The sequence below is a fragment of the Pelophylax lessonae genome (assembly GCF_965119305.1).
Source record: "Pelophylax lessonae genome assembly, chromosome: 4".
Lineage (NCBI taxonomy): Eukaryota > Metazoa > Chordata > Amphibia > Anura > Ranidae > Pelophylax > Pelophylax lessonae.
Window position 1 is genome coordinate 36,901,855 of NC_138771.1, and position 22,365 is coordinate 36,924,219.

At 41.9% G+C, this 22,365-nt stretch overlaps 1 protein-coding gene across 1 annotated transcript in view; it reads right to left on the reverse strand.

Annotated features, from left to right (window-relative positions):
• Positions 1-22,365, reverse strand: part of MCTP2 (multiple C2 and transmembrane domain containing 2) — a 387,219-nt gene that overhangs the window by 173,543 nt on the left and 191,311 nt on the right. Inside the window, exons 5-6 of the mRNA XM_082254686.1 lie at positions 11,256-11,398; positions 8,823-8,899 (exon numbers count right to left, since the gene is read on the reverse strand). Coding sequence (XP_082110812.1) covers positions 8,823-8,899; positions 11,256-11,398 — 220 coding nt within the window. The remainder of the gene's footprint in view (positions 1-8,822; positions 8,900-11,255; positions 11,399-22,365) is intronic.

Genomic DNA, 22,365 nt, shown 5'->3' on the forward strand with positions numbered 1-22,365 from the left:
TGTGACCTAACATATTTTAAGGGTAGAACAATGCATATTTGGCACAGTGGCTAAGTGGTGAGTACTTCTGCCTGGCAGCATCAGGGTCAGCAGTTCAAATCCCAACCACGGCACTAGCTGCCTGGAGTTTGCACATTCTCCCTTTGCCTCTGTGGGTTTCCTGCGGGTACTCCAGTTTCATCCCACATTTCAAAGACATGCTGGTAGGTTAATTGGCTCTGGTCTAAAATGGCATGAATGCTGCTGCCAGACTCATCCGCCTTACCAATCGCTCAGTGTCTGCTACCGCTCTCTCTCAATCCCTCCACTGGCTTCCGCTCACCCAACAAATTCAATTCAAAATACTTACAACTACTTTCAAAGCCATCCACAACTAAAGCCTCGTACACACGCGTCGAAAATCGGCAGAGAATTTTCGTCCGACGACCGATCTGCCGATTTTCGGCTTGTTAGTATGATGCTTCCGACAACAGACTCCGACTTTTCGGCCGAAAAAAATCTGGTGTGCAGGCTATAAAATTTTTGTCCGCCGTCAAAACACGGCCGATTTTCGTGCAGTCAGTACAGATTTCGACAGGGAAAAATCTAATGAGAAAGACTGGGCATGCTCAGAGAAGAAAGAACACAAAGAACGCAAACCAACACATGACATCACTTCTGAAGTAGAATTTTGTCGGGCGAAAAAATTTGTGTGCAGTCTAGGCACATTCCAACCAACAGACACCACTCTGGACAAAAGACGGACGATTGGTCGGCCGATAATCGTTGCGTGTGTACTAGGCTTTAGCCCCCAACTACATCACTAGCCTAGTCTCAAAATGCCAACCTAATCATTCTCTTCGTTCCTCTCAAGACCACCTGCTTTCTAGCTTCCTTGTCACTTCCTCCCATACTTCCCTCCAAGACTTTTCCAGAGCCTCTCCAATCCTATGGCACTCCTTACCCCAATCTGTTCGATTATCTCCTACACTATTAGCTTTTAGACGATCCCTACCCACACCTAACAATCGTACTTCCATTTTCTCCATTAGCTCATCCCCCACAGTTATTGCCTTTTGTATCACTTGACCCTCCCTTCTAGATTGTAAGTTCTAATGAGCAGGGCCCTCTGATTCCGCCTGTATTTAATTGTATTGTAACTGTACTGTATGCCCTCATGTTGTGAAGCGCTGCGTAAACTGATAGCCCTATATAAATCCTGTATAATAACAATATTAATAGTATGTGTGTGTATGAATGTGAGTTAGGGACCTTAGATTGTAAGCTCCTTGAGGGCAGGGACTGATGTGAATGTAAAATTTAAATGTAAAGCACTGCGTAAATTGCCAGCACTATAAGTACTTGTAATAAAAAAAACATCATAAAGTGGACATATACTTTTCCAGGAAAAACCCTTCCTAACAGTAGCGGCTGGTCCATAAGGAGCTCAGGGACACCGCCCCCCTAAAGTTCATTGAACTATTTATTTTTAAATAAATGATAATATGACTAACATTTTTTAACATCTTAAGTTATAATATAAGAATATAACATAATAATAGGGTATCATTCTTCCAAACAGGCAAGGATGCTTTCATTTCTTATTTATAGCATTTAAAGAATCAGTTTAACAATTTTAAATCTTTTAAAGGAAAAAAAAAAAAAATTGTGCAAGAAAATATTTAGAGTAAAAGATATTACAATATAGACAACAGCAATATAAAGTAAGCAGGAAGTAAAAATTAAAAAAAAAAAAAAAAGGAAAATAAGAATTCCAATTTAATTCAGAGCAGTCCGATCTGGTGTATCAGAGTTGCTGGCTCTAATAAACCAATCTCAGCATTCATGCAAAGTTTCTGGGGAATAATTGAGGGCTTTCAGATGCCAATTGTGACAGCTTTTTTGGACCCTCTGGGTGTCACTGAGCCAACCCCCACCCAAATCAAGAGAGCGGAGGGGTATGATTTAGGAGTGCTGAAGCTTTTATATTTCAGTGGACATTCTCCCAAAACCAGTTTTTCTAGCCGTTTCAATATTTCTGACAACCAATGTATTTTTGAATATAATGAAATCAAGATTTGATAGACATCCAACATGATATTGATTTTAGGTCTACTCTCCTCAGGAGGTGTAGATGTGTCCCATGAGCTTTCTTTAACTTGTAATATAAGGGTGTTCGGTACACAACTAGCAGTTATTTTCCTATACACTTGGGTAGACACTTGAATGTAATTGAATCATAACCAGGATTATGGACAATGGTTAGCATTTAAGAGGTTGGAATGGTAACAAAAATAAAATGTAGTTTCAGGTTAAGCAGAACTAAACACAAAATGCATACTGCTTCCGAATAATTTTACCAGGCTTAAAGTGGTTTTAATTCTTGTTTTTTTTGTATTGTTTTTGTTTTAAATTAAAATAACAAACGTGAAAATGATGTGTGCCACTCAGGCTCAGAGGGGTTTTAGTCCTGTGCCCACCGCTGTGAGTGCCGTCCAGGCCAAGACTGGAGGCTGTCACATCCTTGATGTGCAGGTTTGCTTCGATGTGCCTATGGGATATTTTTCTCGCTACAATATAAACATGTTATACTTGCCTGCTCTGTGCAATGGTTATTGCACCGAGCGGTCCCAAACCTCCTACTCTGGGGTCCCCTTCCAGCAATTTTGGCTCCTCCTCTTCTCTGTACACCACCAGAAGCCATTTCCTATGAGGGTACACCTGCAGCTCACCCCTGAGCTGGGCTGTGTGCATCCATAGACACACAGTGCAGGTCAGCCCCCCCTCCCGCTCTAGGTTAACAGGATTTGACTTTAGCAGGAGCCAATGGCTTCCGCTGCTGTCTATGAGCCAGTGAGAGGGGAGAGAGAGAGAACCAGCACCGCTGAAGATGGGCACAGCTCTGTATTGATACAGGACTCAAGTATGTTTGGGGGGGGGGGGGGGACACCCAGTTGATGTTTTTCTTACCTTGCTGCAGGTAATGCATTAAAGGTATAAAACATTATTAGGGCTTTAGAACCACTTTGAGGTTTAGGACTTATGCTATTAGTGTTTTGGCTTGATGGACTTCTGCAAAGTATTGCTTCCAATGGGGCTTAATTAGAAGTCTTCTTGGTATTTGCAGCTCCGGCTAAGTACTCCTTATGCATTTCAACCTGATCTGCCTTTAACGGTAATTTTCTAGTGTGGGGGGTGTTCATTTTTAGTTCCCAACATTTCTTTTTTTGTGGCTAGGACTATGAAAAGCAGGCTAGTTACAGTAGGTATATAGTGTGCATGAACAAGGCCACTTGTAAAGCCAGTCATAAGAACATTTAAGTTTATGCGATTATGGGAACATTTTTATTGGCTATGATGCTGTGACATACAGTATGATCAAATGTTAGCAAATGGTCACATGTATGGACCTGACCTAAATCATGATCACTCCATGTAGGCATGTAACGGTCACCAACCAGAGCACCACCTATAACGCAAAAATAGATGCACTGTGCCTGTCAATACTATTGATGGAATTTAAGGGAGACAATCTTTATAGCTGGACTAAACATGAGGTTTTGGGGATGGATATATGTCCACAAAAGTGAGTACACCCCTCGCATTTTTGTAATTATTTTATTCTATCTTTTCATGTGACAACACTGAAGAAATTACACTTTGCTGCAATGTAAAGTAGTGAGTATACAGCTTGTATAACAGTGAAAATTTGCTGTCCCCTCAAAATAACTCAACACACAGCCATTAATGGCTTAACTGCTGGCCACAAAAGTAAGTACACCCCCTAAGTGAAAATGTCCAAATTGGGCCCAATTAGCCATTTTCCCTCCCCGATGTAAAGTGGCTTGTTAGTGTTACAAGGTCTCAGGTGTGAATGGGGAGCAGGTGTGTTCAATTTGGTGTTATCACTCTCACTCTCTCATACTGGTCACTGGAAGTTCAACATGTGATTTTAGAAAAACAGACTTTTCAAAAATGAAATTAGTCATAAATGAGTCCTTATCAGACTGGAACGGATTACAAGGAGTCCAGGAGAAATGGGACTACTTAAAAGGTGCATTATTGAAGGCAACAGAAAATTGCATTAGACTTGTCAGTAAAAGCAAAAAAAGGAAGAGACCACTGTGGTACTCAGCAGAAGTGGCCCAAATCATTAAAAATAAAAAGCTAGCATTTTGTAATTATAAAAAAACCCAGAGCAATGAAGATAAGGAAATCTACAAGATTAGGCAGAAAGAGGCCAAGCAAGTTATAAGAACTTCTAAAGCGCAGGCAGAAGAAAAACTAGCTCAGTCTATGAAAAAGGGGGATAAGACATTCTTCAGATATATAAATTAAAAAAGGAAATTAAAACAAGGAATAACTAAATTAAAAACAAAGGACGGAAGGTATGTAGAAGAGAATAAAGGGCTAGCCGACTGCCTTAATGAATACTTCTGTTCAGTTTTTACAGAAGAAAAAGAAGGAGAAGGACCTCCACTTGAAAGGATGACTAATGAATCATTTGATGCATGTGTCTTTACAGAGGAAGACGTTCTAAGATTGCTGTCTAAAGTGAAGACAAATAAGTCACAGGGTCCTGATGAGATACACCCAAGATTATTAAAAGAGCTTAGTGGTGAGCTGGCAAAACCATTAACAGATCTATTTAACCAATCATTAGTAACAGGAGTCGTCCCGGAAGATTGGAAATTGGCAAATGTTGTGCCCATTCACAAGAAAGGTAGTAGGGAGGAATCGAGCAACTATAGACCAGTGAGTCTGACATCAATAGTAGGCAAATTAATGGAAACCCTATTAAAGGATAGGATTGTGGAACATCTTAAATCCCATGGATTGCAAGATGAAAAACAACATGGGTTTACTTCAGGGAGATCATGTCAAACAAATCTTATAGATTTTTTTGACTGGGTGACTAAAATAATAGACGGTGGAGGTGCAGTAGACATTGCATATCTAGATTTTAGTAAGGCTTTTGACACTGTCCCACATAGAAGACTTATCAATAAACTGCAGTCATTGAGCATGGACTCCCATATTGTTGAGTGGATTAGGCAGTGGCTGAGTGACAGACAACAGAGGGTTGTAGTCAATGGAGAACATTCAGAACAAGGTCATGTTACCAGTGGGGTACCTCAGGGATCTGTACTGGGACCAATTTTGTTTATTATCTTCATAAGTGATATTGCAAAAGGCCTCGATGGTAAGGTTTGTCTTTTTGCTGATGACACAAAGATATGTAACAGGGTTGATATTCCTGGAGGGAAACGCCAAATGGAAAAGGATTTAGGAAAACTAGAAGAATGGTCAGAACTCTGGCAACTGAAATTTAATGTGGATAAGTGCAAGATAATGCACCTGGGGCGTAAAAACCCAAGGGCAGAATATAGAATATTTGACACAGTCCTGACCTCAGTATTTGAGGAAAGGGATTTAGGAGTAATTATTTCAGAAGACTTAAAGGTGGGAAGACAATGTAATAGAGCAGCACGAAATGCCAGCAGAATGCTTGGATGTATAGGGAGAGGTATAAGCAGTAGAAAGAGAGAAGTGCTTATGCCGCTGTACAGAACACTGGTGAGACCTCACTTGGAGTATTGTGCGCAGTACTGGAGGCCATATCTCCAGAAGGATATAGATACTCTAGAGAGAGTTCAGAGAAGAGCTACTAAACTAGTACATGGATTGCAGGAAAAAACTTACCAGGAAAGGTTAAAGGACCTTAACATGTATAGCTTGGAAGAAAGAAGAGACAGAGGGGATATGATAGAAACTTTTAAATACATAAATGGAATCAACTCTGTAAAGGAGGAGAGCATATTTAAAAGAAGAAAAACTACCACAAGAGGACACAGTTTTAAATTAGAGGGGCAAAGGTTTAAAAGTAATATGAGGAAGTATTACTTTACTGAGAGAGTAGTGGATGCATGGAATAACCTTCCTGCAGAAGTGGTAGCTGCAAACACAGTGAAGGAGTTTAAGCATGCATGGGATAGGCATAAGGCTATCCTTCATATAAGATAGGGCCAGGGACTATTCATAGGATTCAGATATATTGGGCAGACTAGATGGGCCAAATGGTTCTTATCTGCCGACACATTCTATGTTTCTATGGCCCCTCATGGCAAAGAACTCTCTGAGGATCTGAAAATAAGAATTGTTGCTCTACATAAAGATGACATAGGCTATAAGAAGATTGCCAAGACCCTGAAACTGAGCTGCAGCACAGTGGCTAAGACCATACAGCGGTTTAACAGGACAGGTTCCACTCAGCCAAAGAGGTTGAGTGCAGGTTGCTCAGCGGTATATCCAGAGGTTGTCTTTGGGAAATAGACGTAGGAGTGCTCCCAGAATTGCTGCAGAGGTTAAAGGGGTGGGGGGTCAGCCTGTCAGTGCTCAGACCATACACTGCACACTGAATCAAATTGGTCTGCATGGCTGTCATCCCAGAAGGAGGCCTCTTCTAAAGATGATGCACAAGAAAGCTCGCAAACAGTTTGCTAAAGCCAAGCTGACGAAGGACATGGATTACTGGACCCATGTTCTGTGGTTTGATGAGACCAAGATAAATGTATCTGGTTCAGATTGTGTCAATCGTGTGTGGTGGCAACCAGGTGAGGAGTACAAAGACAAGTGTGTCTTGCCTACAGTCAAGCATGGTGGTGGGAGTGTCATGGTCTGGGGCTGCATGAGCGCTACCGGCACTGGGGAGCTACAGTTCATTGAGAGAACCATGAATGCCAACATGTACTGTGACATACTGAAGCACAGCATGATCCCCTCCCCTCAGAGACACTGCTGCAGGACAGTATTCCAACATGATAAAGACCCCAAACACACCTCCAAGATGACCACTGCCTTGCTAAAGAAGCGGAGGGTAAAGGTGATGGACTGGCCAAGCATGTCTCCAGACCTAAACCCTATTGAGCATCTGTGGGGCATCCTCAAATGGAAGGTGGAGGAGCGCAAGGTCTCTAACATCCACCAGCTCCGTGATGTCATCATGGAGGAGTGGAAGAGGACTCTAGTGGCAACCTGTGAAGCTCTGGTGAACTCCATGCCCAAGAGGGTTAAGGCAGTGCTGGGAAATAATGGTGGCCACACAAAATATTGACACTTTGGGCCCAATTTGGACATTTGCACTCAGGGGTGTACTCACTTTTGTTGCCAGAGGTTTAGACATTAATGGCTGTGTGTTGAGTTATTTTAAGAGGACAGCAAATTTACACTGTTATACAAGCTGTACACTCACTACTTTACATTGTAGCAAAGTGCCATTTCTTCAGTGTTGTCACATGAAAAGATATAATAAAATATTTACAAAAATGGAAGGGGTGTACTCACTTTTGATAGATGCACCCTGGGATGAGTTATAAGTCTGAGGGGAGCATGTGACAGGGCATCTTTGGTAGGAAGCAGAGTCCCAAGGAGGAGGCTGACGGCTGTCTCTCCTCCTGTCAGAGCAAGTGAGGGTGTCCTGGGCAGTCGGCCTAGAGGACAAAGGTTGAGCTGGGCTGCAGAGAGGGATCCAGAGTGCTGTGGACTGAGTGGAGCTGCTGGGCAGAAGTTTTAGGGCAAAACAGTGTTGTGAGTACTTTAAACCGCCCAGTGGTCTGCCAAGGAGAGGGGACCACTCCAGAAGGTCAAAGGGATCCAGGAGCCAGCTAACCAGTAGAGAAGGCTTAGAAAAAGGGGTGCCAGTGTCTAAGCCCTGAAGATAAGAGAGTAAGAGGAGGCGCCAGTGCAGGCCCTGAAGTATTCAGCAGTGCAGCAGAAGCAGTGCAGAAGGAAGCAGTGCAAAAGAGTATACAAGTAGCTACCTCAGCAAGGAGTGCTTAAGAGAGCTTAAAGGACTTCTTCATTCAGGAAAGCAGTCAGAAGTCAGTTCAGCGTTAACAGACAGCAGACAGGCGTTAATCGGCGTTGACCGGCATCCAGCCAGCGTCAGGTCAGCGCCAATCTGCATTTTTCAATTGTCTCTAGCAATTTGTGCATAGTTGAGCCAAAGGAGTATCCCACTCATCCCTTCTCATATCCAAGTATCCAAGTTACCAAATAAATACAAAAACTCAAAGATACTGGACTGGTCATTGTGCTCACACTTGGAGAAACATGCTTAAATGTACTTTTGTTGCTAGCGGGAACCCAGGGGGACCCATATCCAGCAAAACGGCTGGGAATTGTGCTACATCTACATAATATATATTTATGCTAACGACATCAGACCAAGAGCAGGGTATGGTCTATATTCAGGTCAGCATTATAAGATATCCAGGGGTCCCAAACTTTCAGAAATTTAGCATGAGAGTATTTGAGGATGGAAGTAAGCTTCTCATGGACCATGGTCCCAATCAGTCTTTGTTGGACCTTAGCAAAATTGAGCAATGGTTGTTTCCAGGCTCTGGCTAACGTTTTTCGAGCTGCCAGAAGCACAAATCTAACAAACTTCCTCTGTATATTAATATATATATTTTTTTATATGCAATATAATTCATATATAGGGAAGGACACCTGAGTGCAAAATAGAACTTTTATCTGAAATCTATGTAATTTGTTTGATGAGGTACCTCCAATTTAAGGGAGGTGCCTCCAGGTTCTTCCTGCCCATTCTTCAACAAGCAGGAGCAGCAGAGAGGAGACCCAACTAGAGGAACCTCCTAGTGTTCTACGTGCACATTCCGCCTGCACAGAGATTACACACTTCACTGGCTTATTCACTTCCCAGAACAGAATACATCTACATAAATAAACACATGCAAAAAAAGAAAACATAGTAGATGGATTTTGATGGATATTGCATTCTTATGTCAAATACACCAAAAAATATTATTTTATAACCTTACTTGTTTAGTTCAAGCTCTTGAAGATCTAGGAAAGCAGATCCCATAAAGTCATCTGTTGTGAAATCCCGATCATAAACCTTGAAGAGAACACCAAAATAATGATATTGTATGTAAAACAAAACAGGTACAAGTGATTGCATGGAGTCATACGTAAAGAATAACTGAAGGCAAAATGTTTTCTTTTGGACAAAGTGGAAAGGGAGTAAAACACCTGACAGTTTTTATTGCTGTCTCTGCCCCCAATAGGCAGATTTATCCTCTCTTATTGTCCTGTTTACCATTCGCATTAAAAGTGAAAGTAAAAAGAAAATCAAACATTTGGGTTGTCCCCAGAAAAGTAACAGAGGGACAATCTTCCAATGGGGAACATGTTCTGCTGGCCTAGGGGTCCCCAAGGTATTCCTTCAATTAGCAGGGATTTCCTCTTAATTCCTGTTTTGGCCATGGGACAGATGAAGGTACTCCTTAGTTTCCTTTTGTGACTTACTATCTAGGTCTCTGATGCCAAACCTGATGCCGAAACGCGTCTGGCCATCCGTGGAAATCTCAGCTACCTCCAGTCCCAAAGACGTAACATATGGCCACTTGTGTTTTTAAGTGTTGTTCATTTATGATTGTTCTTTTGAAACATATTTTCATAACTGATTTGTAGAATAAAACATTTGTTGAAACATACTAATCAAGGTCTGGTTATTGCCACTAAAGTCCCATTGCCCTAGGGAATTTTCTCTCTTGTTCCATTATCAGGGATGTTGGCAATACCCAGTCTAATCACTGGTTCTGAACTCACTCTTCCTTTGGCATATGATGTGCGGCATCCAAGTGAGGTGTGTATACCGCTCAGGTGAGTTACGTAATAACAGTTCAGTGTGGGTGTCTGCTCCAGCTTGCCACCGCAAACTTTAGAGTTAAAGAGATATTGGCCACACACCACCACAGAGCTGCTGCAAAATAGTTCCTTTAACGCTTTTACATTTAGGAGAGCAAGGCACGATCAACTGTTGATGTCCTGATTGTGAAGACATTAAAAGGACTATTTTGCATCAGCTCGGTGGTGGCATGTGGCCAATATCTCTTTATTTCATATGATGTGCAGCCTTCGGACCTCATCAATTTGTAGTGGCAACATTGATTAGGGGTAATAACATTGATCTCTACTAGCATCATTATCATGCAACACGTTCCCAGTTTCCTTTGGTCTTCTGCAGCATATCCCCAGCCAACAATGTATCCTGTCCACACTCTCTGACTCTCATTTCCTCTATTGGGTCTGCAGTTTACGACAGTCCTCTCATTACATATTAAAGATAAAGCACGGCCCTTTGGTGATGTCATGGGCTGTATTTGAGGCACCCTTTTGCTCAGAAGTTAACCACCGCTGATCTAGGCGAGTCCAAATTAAAAGGGCCACAATTTGTATTCACAAATTGAGTGGAGGGCTGCATTTTAATTAAGGAAGTAGCACATACATCATTTTTTTTTCCACCACAAAATTAGAGTTTTCTTGGTGATAAAGTCCTGCAAAAAAAAAAAATGAATTTCTATGCAATCTATAGACAATAAAATGTAACAGTGTGGAAACAAATTTTTCCACACATGGTGATTGGGCTGGCAACTGCTGTGCTGCTCCCTATGCTTTTTGATATTCGCTTTAGGAGGCAGGGTCAATTCTGTTAAAGGGACAGTTTAGGTATTACTAACCTTTCTAGGAGTTCTTCTTCAGGGTGATTACATTCATAAAACATAAGGAAGACTATAGTTCTTAATGCAGAGTTTCGGACAATGTTTTTATTTATTTTTTTTAGCAAAAAATACACCTAGAATAGTCAGGGCTAGTACATTTAAAACAACGCTATCCTCTAAACTGTCCCCTGTTTAGTTTAAATGCAGCATGAATTACTTATCTTGTAAAGTTCTTGTCCAGCGCAGCCATCTGAGGTGTGGGCAGCTGAAGCCAGAGTGTCCCTCTTCCTGGATTTTGCGAGTCCCAGAATGCTATAACCTGGTCACTTCCGGGGCAGGCGCGTCGTCCCACAGCTGGTTCCGCGTCATTGCGCATGCCCAGAAGCTGTTCTCCATCCATCAGCAGAGAATGACGCGCCTGCATCGGAAGTGACGAGGGACACCGGTGCAGGCGCATTGACTCCTGGGATTGATGACACTCATCTTCCAGGAGTCAATGCAAAGCAGGAAATGACGTTGGTGGCTGCATAAGGAGGAAGTGCAGTGATTGTTCATTAAAAATAAGTTAAGTGAACCAAAAAAAAAAAAAATATATATATATATATATATATATATATATATATATATATATATATATATATATATATATATATATATATATACACATACATACAATTTGTTTTTAGCATGTAATAATGTTATGTATGGTGTGAAGTTTAAAATGTGGCCAGAACTTCGCTTTAATATCACCTTAATATGCAGCTTTTGATCAAGATTCTGAATAGGCAATACGAAAACTTCATCCCACATCGGATTCAGGTTCTTGTAGACAACTTTGCTTTTATATAAGGTCTTCTTGTTTAGCTTGAACTTCACATAAGGATCGCTGGTACCTGTGAAGAACAGAATAAGATAAATACCACAAATAAGTACATTATTGTACTATTATTATTGTACACTATTAGTATTATTGTACTTATTTAGGAAGCCCACAAAGTGCAATTATTGTTTGGCTGATGCAGACAACTGGTAGGCTTCTTTCACACAGGTGTATTTAGGTGTACACCTGATTGAGGGTCTCGTTTCAGCTGCACAGGGTGCAGGTGGCCCCATTCATGTTACCTGGGACGCAATGGCTGCATGGACGTAGCCGCTGTCCTTCCTAATTTGACACTCATGTGGGTGCTGGTCCCAGAAATGGTCTGCACCCACCGTGCAGCCACTGTGTCCCAATAGACATGAATGGGGCTGCTTGCCAGCGAATGCATGCAATACCTGTGCAGGCAAAACATGGCTTAGGTACGGCTATGTGAAGGAGGCCAAACAAATTTTTTTCTACCCTGACATCAGCAGATTGAGATAGAATTGGTTGCTCTGGGTTATTATATCCTTCACACAATGTACAAACATGAGATAAAAATGTATGACTGGTAAAAAAAAAAAAACTTTGTAAAGAAAAAAAAAATGGCTATGGTAAATATTGCATTCTTTATAAATCAGATACAAACCTGAGGATCCGGCCTATAACATTTCTTACAATCTCTATTATTAGCATGTGAACCTTTCATTACCATTACAAATCTGCATCAATACATTCCTGACATGTCACAATATGCAGGTATACAGTAATTATAAAGCTGTACCTTAGTATTCAATAATTTTTATTAAGTTTTTCAGAACAGTGAAAATGAAAGGGGTAACAAACAGAAAAACAACACACAGCAGTGTGTTCATACATACAGTGCCTTGCAAAAGTATTCGGCCCCCTTGAACTTTGCGGCCTTTTGCCACATTTCAGGCTTCAAACATAAAGATATAAAACTGTAATTTTTTGTGAAGAATCAACAAGTGGGACACAATCATGAAGTGGAACAAAATTGGATATTTCAAACTTTTTTAACAAATAAAAAACTGAAAAATTGGGCGTGCAAAATTATTCAGCCCCCTTAAGTTAATACTTTGTAGCGCCACCTTTTGCTGCGATTACAGATGTAAGTCGCTTGGGGTATGTCTCTATCAGTTTTGCACATCGAGAGACTGAAATTTTTGCCCATTCCTCCTTGCAAAACAGCTTGAGCTCAGTGAGGTTGGATGGAGAGCGTTTGCGAACAGCAGTTTTCAGTTCTTTCCACAGATTCTCGATTGGATTCAGGTCTGGACTTTGACTTGGCCATTCTAACACCTGGATATGTTTATTTGTGAACCATTCCATTGTAGATTTTGCTTTATGTTTTGGATCATTGTCTTGTTGGAAGACAAATCTCCGTCCCAGTCTCAGGTCTTTTGCAGACTCCATCAGGTTTTCTTCCAGAATGGTCCTGTATTTGGCTCCATCCATCTTCCCATCAATTTTAACCATCTTCCATATCCCTGCTGAAGAAAAGCAGGCCCAAACCATGATGCTGCCACCACCATGTTTGACAGTGGGGATGGTGTGTTCAGGGTGATGAGCTGTGTTGCTTTTACGCCAAACATAACGTTTTGCATTGTTGCCAAAAAGTTTGATTTTGGTTTCATCTGACCAGAGCACCTTCTTCCACATGTTTGGTGTCTCCCAGGTGGTTTTTGGCAAACTTTAAACGACACTTTTTATGGATATCTTTAAGAAATGGCTTTCTTCTTGCCACTCTTCCATAAAGGCCAGATTTGTGCAGTATACGACTGATTGTTGTCCTATAGACAGAGTCATGGGCCTCTTGGGCTGCATCTCTGATCAGTCTTCTCCTTGTATGAGCTGAAATTTTTGAGGGACGGCCAGGTCTTCGTAGATTTGCAGTGATCTGATACTCCTTCCATTTCAATATTATCGCTTGCACAGTGCTCCTTGGGATGTTTAAAGCTTGGGAAATCTTTTTGTATCCAAATCCGGCTTTAAACTTCTCCACAACAGTATCTCGGACCTGCCTGGTGTGTTCCTTGTTCTTCATGATGCTCTCTGCGCTTTAAACGGACCTCTGAGACTATCACAGTGCAGGTGCATTTATACGGAGACATGATTACACACAGGTGGATTCTATTTATCATCATTAGTCATTTAGGTCAACATTGGATCATTCAGAGATCCTCACTGAACTTCTGGAGAGAGTTTGCTGCACTGAAAGTAAAGGGGCTGAATAATTTTGCACGCCCAATTTTTCTGTTTTTTATTTGTTGAAATATCCAATAAATTTCATTCCACTTGAACAGGATTGTGTCCCACTTGTTGATTCTTCACAAAAAATTACAGTTTTATATCTTTATGTTTGAAGCCTGAAATGTGTGTGTGTATACACATTATATATATATATATATATATATATATATATATATATATATATATATATATATATATATATATAACCCCCTTGATATACAAATCTTTCACTGCAATCTCCTCAAAGCAAAAGGTGATGAAGGCATGTTATTTGTCTACACAGCTTTCCCCTCTGGTAAGTAGCTCCTAGCTAATACAGCATTTACATAAATTTTAAAAACACATTTTTTATTTTATTTCGGCACTGCTTCCCAGTGCATCAAGCGACAGAATCTCAAACGCCTTCATCAATATATCCCTACATGGTCAGCAGAAATTCAAACATGACTGCAAAACAGAAGAACAGGGAGACAGCCCTACCGGATAGTACATACAATTTTTTTTATTCCCATGTATAAAAGGTACAGAGCACTGGGAACCGTTCATCCCAAGTTCATTACGGCACATTTGCCGAAGAAACGGGCGAACAATCTTTGGGATATATTTATTTTAGAAAATAGAAAAGAAAGGAAACAGTGGGAAAATCTCCAATAAAAAGAGAGACTTAATTAAATGAGATTGCTACTCGGGGATCAGGGCTTCATGCCTGTCAGCTTACTTTCAAAATAAATATCTCAAAAGTGGGCCTCCATGGTGTCACTTTCTCACAGGCGGTGCATGCTGGGTAATCCCTAGGCATCTTGACAGCTACATAATGTTCACACCGCTTGACGGGTGAATGGCGGCCACTTGTGTGAAAGGAAATATTAATGCCTGGAATTAATAGAAAAAGGGGCAATGATGTACAAAGCCGGGACGAGGAAATGTGTCAGGTTAGCACAGTGTTAATTGTTGAAGGGAATAATTGAGGAGGAACACACGGAGCTGCCGCGTCTCACCATATTGTCTTACTGTCAAAGCCGTGGTAACATCTCAACTAGCTGCTTTATGTGAGGCCGATCTACAGCGACGGGAGGCACAGATGAGACTGGTGACAGCGCGTCACCCGGGTGCCAGTGCCGAGACAACATGATAAAGGCATCGGGCAAATCCACGTGCTCAAATATCATCAATGTCATTAAAAATATTTAGGAGTCCGGGAAAAAAAATCTAGCAATGTGCATGAGAAAATAGAACAGAATTAAGACACAATATCAAAATTCTTCTAAACTATTCCAAACAATACTAAAAAAAAAACAGTTACATAGTTGATAATAAAGACAATAGTCCATCCAGTTCAACCTGTGTGGGTGTGTGTCCATGTCGAAAATCATATCCCATATCCCTGTATACAGTGTTCACTAAGATGCACGTCCAAGAGTTTTTTCTAACTATGAATACTTCCCGCTGACACCACCAATTGTGGAAGGGAGTACCACATCTCTACCGCCCTGAGTGTGAAAATCCCCCTAAGCAGCTTAAGGCTAAACAGCTTCTCCTCTAATCTCATTGAGTGGCCCCATGGCTTTCTACACTCCATGAGACTGAGTAGTTTCCTACCTACGCTGGGATCACCATTGAAGTATTCGTTTATTGATATCATATCTCCTCTCAAGCATCTCTTCTCCAAGGAGAATAAATTTAATGCTTGCATTTGTTCCTCGTAACTGAGGTCCTCCAGTCCCCTTATTATTTTGTTGCCCTTCTCTGTGCTCTCTCCAGTTCCAGCACCTCCCTCCTGAGGATTAGTGACCAGAACTGGGCAGCATACTCCAAATGTGGAGTTTTAGGTCAGGATTACCCTTTTATCTCTGGAGGAAATTCCCTTTTTTAATGGATGTTAATAGTCTACTGGCTTTGTTTGCTGCAGCTTGACATTGCATACTACTGCTCAGTTTGTCATCTAATAGGACCCCTGTCAGGATTACCTGATCCGAGGCCCTGAGAGGGCTCCCCTTGTGGCTCAGTGCGGCACACCCCTGGAGATGGTACAGAGGGTGTAGCGCCCCAAGTGGCACGGGTTACCTTGTGCCAAGGAATAGTCTCTGGTAGCGGGAACCGTGGTACAAGCCGAGGTCATGCACAGGAGACAACCAGAATAGCCAAGGTCTTGAAGCAAGCCGGGGTCATACACAGTAGGTAACTGAAGCACGGTCAGAGGAAGAAGCCAGGGGTCAAACCAGGAGCAGGAGATCAAACGGAATCAGGAACAAGCCGAGGTCACAACAGGAAGTCCAAACAGGAAACAGGAAGCACAGGAACACAGGAAGCGGAGAGATAATCCAGCAATGAGTCTGATCCTATGACCGCCTTTTATAGGCCAGCAGAGGGCAGTGTCAATTGAGGCAGGAATGACCATTGCTATTACTGGCAATGTTGCCAGTTCTCCTACAGCCATTTCCCTGACGGGCCAGCAGAGGGCTGTGTCGATTGAGCCAGGAGCGTCCATTGCTATTACTGGAAATGTAGCCAGTTCTCCTACGGCCATTTCCCTGACAACCCCCAAGATCTTTCACCATCCTGGATTTCCCCAGAGATTCTCCCCCTAGCGAGTAACTTTCATTCATATTTTTAGCCCCCAAGTGCATTATTTTACATTTTTCAACATTAAAACCTCATTTGCCATGTAGTTGCCCACCCCATTATTTTATTGAGGTCTTCTTGTAAAGTTTCTATATCCTGCTGTGGAGTTATTGCCCTGCCAATTATTTTATCGTCAGCAAACGCTGAGATTGAGCTATTTATCCCATCCTCTATACCATTTATGAATAAATTAAACAGAATTGGTCCTGTGACAGATACTTGGGGGACCCAAATTACCACTCCAGACCAGTCTGGACGTTATTTATTTTATCTGGAGTACACGTTATTTATCACTGCCTTTTGGACACGCCCTTGTAACCAGTTTTCTACAGCCCATAATTTGTGAATTAAGCATCTGTGGGGGACAGGATCAAATTCTTTTGCAAAACCCAGATACACCTCATCCGCAAGCCTACCTTATCTAGACAGCAGCTCACTTCCTTGTAGAACGTAAAAAGATTGGTTTGGCAAGAACAACCTTTCATAAATCCATGCTGATTACTACTAATGATAAGGTTTTCATCAGCAAATTCTTGGATGTAGTCCCTTATTATCCCCCCCCAATAGTTTACATACTATTGATGTTAGACTGACTGGCCTGTAGTTTCCAGGAATATATCTAGGCCCTTTTTTGAATATTGGTACCATGTTGGCTTTTTGACAATCAACTGGTACCATTCCTGTCAGTATGCTGTCCATAACGATAATTTTTTTAAATTATCATTAGCAAAATAAAACCTATGTACCTTTCCTGCACCACATTCAAAATTCACTGCATTTGTGATCTCCAGCGAGTGTCAATGCAATGCTACCCACACCTCAAATGTAGGCCGCAAACGCAGTACGTTTGCCTGCACTGGATAGCATAGCACAGAAGTACCATGAATTCCGGTTGAAATGCATTTTATAAAAGTAGTACATGCACTATTTAGGTGCAGTGCGATTTTATCCCAATCAAATGAATGGGTTGAAAACACACGGCACTCAAATCGCACAGAAATACAAGTGTTTTCCTATGCGTTTCCTGGTGTTGACCAACCTTTAACCACTTGCCGACCAGTCACGTTGACTGTACTGCGGCAAAGTGGATAGTTATCGTCTGGCGACGTAGACCTACGTCACCAGACGATCCCCTCTCTCGGAGGCTCGCTCCCGCTGTGTTCAGTCACAGCGGGAGTCTGGCCAGAGGAGGAGCGGCGGTGATCGCTGCTGATCTTCCCCGATCGTCGGGGAATCGAGTGTGGAAATCCGCCTACGTGTGTAAACAAAGCGGGCGGATCTCCTAAGTGACAGGCAGGGTCAGATTGCAGGGTTCAGCATAGCTGAACATGTAATCTGTCCCTGTGTCACTCAGTCCCCTCCCCCCACACACGTCAGTAAGCACCAGGCATACATTAACCCCTTGATCACCAATAAAAATTAACCCCTTCCCTGCCAGTGTCATTTTTACAGTAACAATGCATATTTATAGTACTAATCACTGTAGTAATGTCACTGGTACCCCCTAAATTGTCAAAAATGTCAGTCAAGGGTCCGATCTGTCCGCCGCAATGTCGCAGTCCCACAAAAAAATAAATAAATAAATAAATAAAAAAAAAAAAAAAAAATCGCAGATCGCTGCCATTACTCGTTAAAAAAAAAAAAAAAAAAAAACACCAAAAATGACAGAAATCTTTCCCTTAGTTAGTAAACGCAATAACTTTTGCGCAAACCAATCAAAATAAGCTTATTGCGATTTTTTTTTACCAAAAATATGTAGCAGAAAACAAATTGGCCTAAAATGATAAATTTAGATTTTTACGTTTTTTGGGGGGGGGGGAATTTCATATAAAAAAATGTGAAAAATATTTTTTCAAAATTTTCGCTATTTTTGTTTATAGCGCAAAAAGTTAAAAATCGCACAGGTGATCAAATACCACCAAAAGAAAGCTCTGTTCGTGGGGGAAAAAGGATGTAAATTTCGTTTGGGTACAGCGTTGCATGACCGCGCAATTGTCAGTTAAATTCGCACAGTGCCGAATCGCAAAAAGTTGCCTGGACGTAAGACAGCAAAATCCTCCGGTGGTAAAGTGGTTAAATAGGAGATATATAGTGGCAACAGTTTGCGCATCGCTTTACAAAATAAAAAGATGGCGGTAAAAATACAGTATAATTCATGACACGAGGGTTCGGGGGGCCGCGTGAGAGATTACAATCGAAGGCTTCTTGCACATGAGTGAAAAAACAGCGTGTTTGTAGCCACATAACATTTCCTTTTTTTACATTTTATTTTATTTTATTTTTTTAAAATTACTCAGCACACAGGGGCACTATTGTGTATGGAACAATGCATACAGATCCCTAATGCAATGCAATATAATACAATAACATGAGAAAAATGTATGTGTGAGTGCAGTAATTTATCTGCACACCCAAGCACGTACGAGCGTATATGTGGAAATTGCAAAACTGGCTGCAAGAGGATAAAGAAGAAACTGACACAAGTATATGCATTCATACATTTACATGTTTGCAGTCAAGGTCTTTTAAGTGGTTGTAAACCTCAGACATGAAATATGAACAAAGCATATAGAAACATAGAAAAATGATGGCAGAAAAAAAAGACTGAGTACTCAAAGTTTGCCTTCTTTTTTTATACATGTTTTTGCTCCTTCCCTACAAATCAGTCCCAGAGCTCGCCTAACTGAGCTCTGCAGAGAGTAATTTAGGCTCTCCAACACCCCCCCCCCCCACCCCCCCCCCGCTTTCTTAAAGCTCAAATAAGTTGTATAAATTCTGGACTTTGAACGGCTGTAGAGAAGAGAAGACTACACATAAACAGGTACAAGTTATCTAGGAGGATTTGTTTCATCTCTGTGTATCCCCTAAGGCCAGTCACTTCACTGGGTATTGCTCCAAGACAAAATTGCGATGCTGTAGCACCTTTCTCCTGCGCTCAGAAACAGGGCCCCCTGTCTAGTTCATTCCGCGGAACTCACACTTGGCTTCCCAAATGCCATGGCCTTGCTGCCCTAAAAGACTGGGGTTGTCCGAAGGCACTAAAATCAAAAACTGTCCTCAAAAGGTGAAGCTGACGCGTTTCGAGTTTGTGCCTCGAAACGCGTCAACGATCATCTATTGAGGACAGTGGTTACAGATATTGATTGTTCCAGATGTTTGGATTGGATATGCTGTTTTATAACAATTGTTTGTGAGTATAGACTCTTAACTAATAAAGCCTATTATTAAGGATAATGCGCTAGGCTGGTGCGCCCTGTTTGTTTTTGATTTTACTTTACTGGGTAGATGTAAGGCTGCATTCACACTTGAGCGTAGCGTTTTTTACCGCGATTTTACCGCGATTTTTACCGCGATTTTTTCAGGCGTTTTTCATTGACATCTATCAAAAACGCTGGTAATCAGCCCAAAAAGAAGCTCATGTACTTTTTTCAGCTAGAGGCGTTTTGCAAAATGCTCAGATGTGAACAGGGGCCATTTAAATGAATGGGGTTTTACTTGTTGGGCGTTTTGGAAGCGTTTCTTTTGAGCGTTTTTGGAGCTGAAAACGCCTAGGTGTGAATGGAGCCTAAGGGTTTAGAACCACTTTAACAAAACAAATTTTTTTAGGGTGCATGCACATGGGCACAACACATGTCCTAGAGCTTTGTACAGCCACCCATAGACATGAATGGGCGAAGGCAGCTGTATGCAGCTATGCGCTACATATTAGGTTCATTCTGTACAATATGTCTGTGCGCATGCGCTACTTTACACAAATAGGTGCGCACAGCCGTATTCACCCCTTTATGTCCTTGAGCAGCTGTGTGCACCTTCAGGACATCTGGCACACCAGAAGTACATAATGGTGTTGATTTACTAAAACTGGAGCGTGCAAAATCTGGTGCAGCTGTGAAAAAGCCAATCAGCTTCTAACTTCAGTTTGTTCAATTTTGCTTTGACAAAAAAAAAAAAAAAAAACTGGAAGCTGATTGGTATCTATACAGAGCTGCACCAGATTTTGCATTCCTTAAGCCCCGTACACACGCACCGATTGTTGGCCGTAAATTTTCGGCCAACGTCCGATCGGCCGATTGTCGGCTTGTTAGTATGATGCTTCCGACAACCGACTGCGACTTTTCGGCCAAACAAAATCTGGTGTGCATGCTATAAAATTTTTGTTGGTCGTCAACAGAACGGCCAATTGTTCGTCAGTCAGTACAGATTTCAGCCGACAAAAATCAGATGAGCAAGACTGGGCATGCTCAGAGAAGAAAAAACACACGGAAAGTAAACCAGCACATGACATCACTTCTGAAGTTGGTTGTTGTTGGCGGAAAAAATTTGTGTGCAGTCTAGAGCACATTTCAACCAACACAACAACACTGGACAAAAGTCGGCCGATCGGTCAGCCAACAATCGGTGCGTGTGTACAGGGCTTTAGTTTTAGTAAATCAACCCCAGTGTCTTTATGCTGAAAGAAATGTGCCCGTGTGCATGCAGCTTTGACAAGTCGTACCCCGTGATTTCCAATGAGTACTATTTATATCTGTGCGATTTCAAGTCGCAGTGCCTTTAAAGTAGTCCCTGCACTACTTTGGTCCAATTTTGATGCGACTTGAGGAGCATAGATCTCAAGATTACTCCGGCATTGCAGCGCGTCTTGAAGCTAAGTCACGTGACTTTCAGGTCACACTTGTTCAACCTGAAAGTCACGCGACTTGAAGCAATGCTTGTATAATCTTGAGGTCTCTAGACCTCAAGTTGCATCAAAGCCGGACCAAAGTAGTGAAGGAACTACTATGAAGTTGCACAGATATGAATGGTACTCACTGGAAATCATGGGGTACGACTTGCCATGCGACTTTTCAGGGGCCTAAATGATTACGTCTGCATGCAAACAGCTTTAAAGAGGAAGTAAACCCTCCTCTGACACTTTTACCTATAGGTAAGCCTATGATAAGACTTACCTATAGGAACTGTAAATATCTCCTAAACATGTACCGTTTCGGAGATATTTCCCTTACATGCAGCCAGTGACATCACTGGCGCATGCGCTCTGACGGAACGGCCGCTGGTGCCGTTTCTTCAGAGCCCCGTGCCGTGACTGTCGGCTCCCGTGCGCGGGAGTGACGTCACCGCAGCTCTGGCCAATCAGATGGCTGGATGCCGCGATCCCGGAAGACAGGCGACTGGACATGTCGCCCGTCATAGGAGGTGAGTGGACGGCACGGCGGGGGCTCGTTCTAAAGTAAGTATTTCATAATGAGCTAGTATGCGATGCATACTAGCTCATTATGTGTTTCTCTTTCAGCTTGTAAAAAAAAAAAAATTTAACTGAGTTTACAACCTCTTTAAGATGCTCATTCTTTTCTCCTCAAGATACAAATACATTCCACACTTTGATAACGCTATGAGCCTGCGCTATTGGCTGAAATCCTTCGGACGCGTCTCATAAACCCGCTATGTAATACATGGCTAAAAATAACCCGCAGAGCGCAGAGTAAGATCTTTAGGCCCAACACACTATGATTCACTTGTTGTAAAGGTCAGACAGGATAAAGAAAGGTCACTTGAAAAAAATTCTGCAGAACACAGTGGGATGACATTGTCCCGGCTTCTTCCAGTAGTAGAGGATTAGAATTAGAGCGCAGTACAATGCTGGACATCAAAGTCTTCCAGCAGCGATAAGCTCCATTCATTTAGTTCCGCTATGAAATAGAGGTCTGCGTTCTTCATCACTTCATTACCCCCTACAGAAGCCACTTTCACTCAGCACTGAAGTAGAGGGGAGGACGAGGCTACAATCATGTTTATGGGGCTTTTCATCTGTGAAAAAGCAAAGACAGTCTGGAGAATTTATAAAGAGGGTCCACCATGTTCTTTAGAATTCTCTTGTGCCAAATGTCAGCGCCCGCAACACATTCATGTACCTGTCGGACGCGGTTCATAAATTTATTGGAGGGGGGGGGTTGGTGGTGATGGAGAAATTTTATCTTCCTTATTATGGCTCACTAATACATAGGAATACATCCCAAGCCTGGAAAATGGATGGTTTTACCTTGACTGACCTAATGCTACAGGAATGTCACTGCAACCAACTAAAGGAATGTGTGCTACCTTCATTAC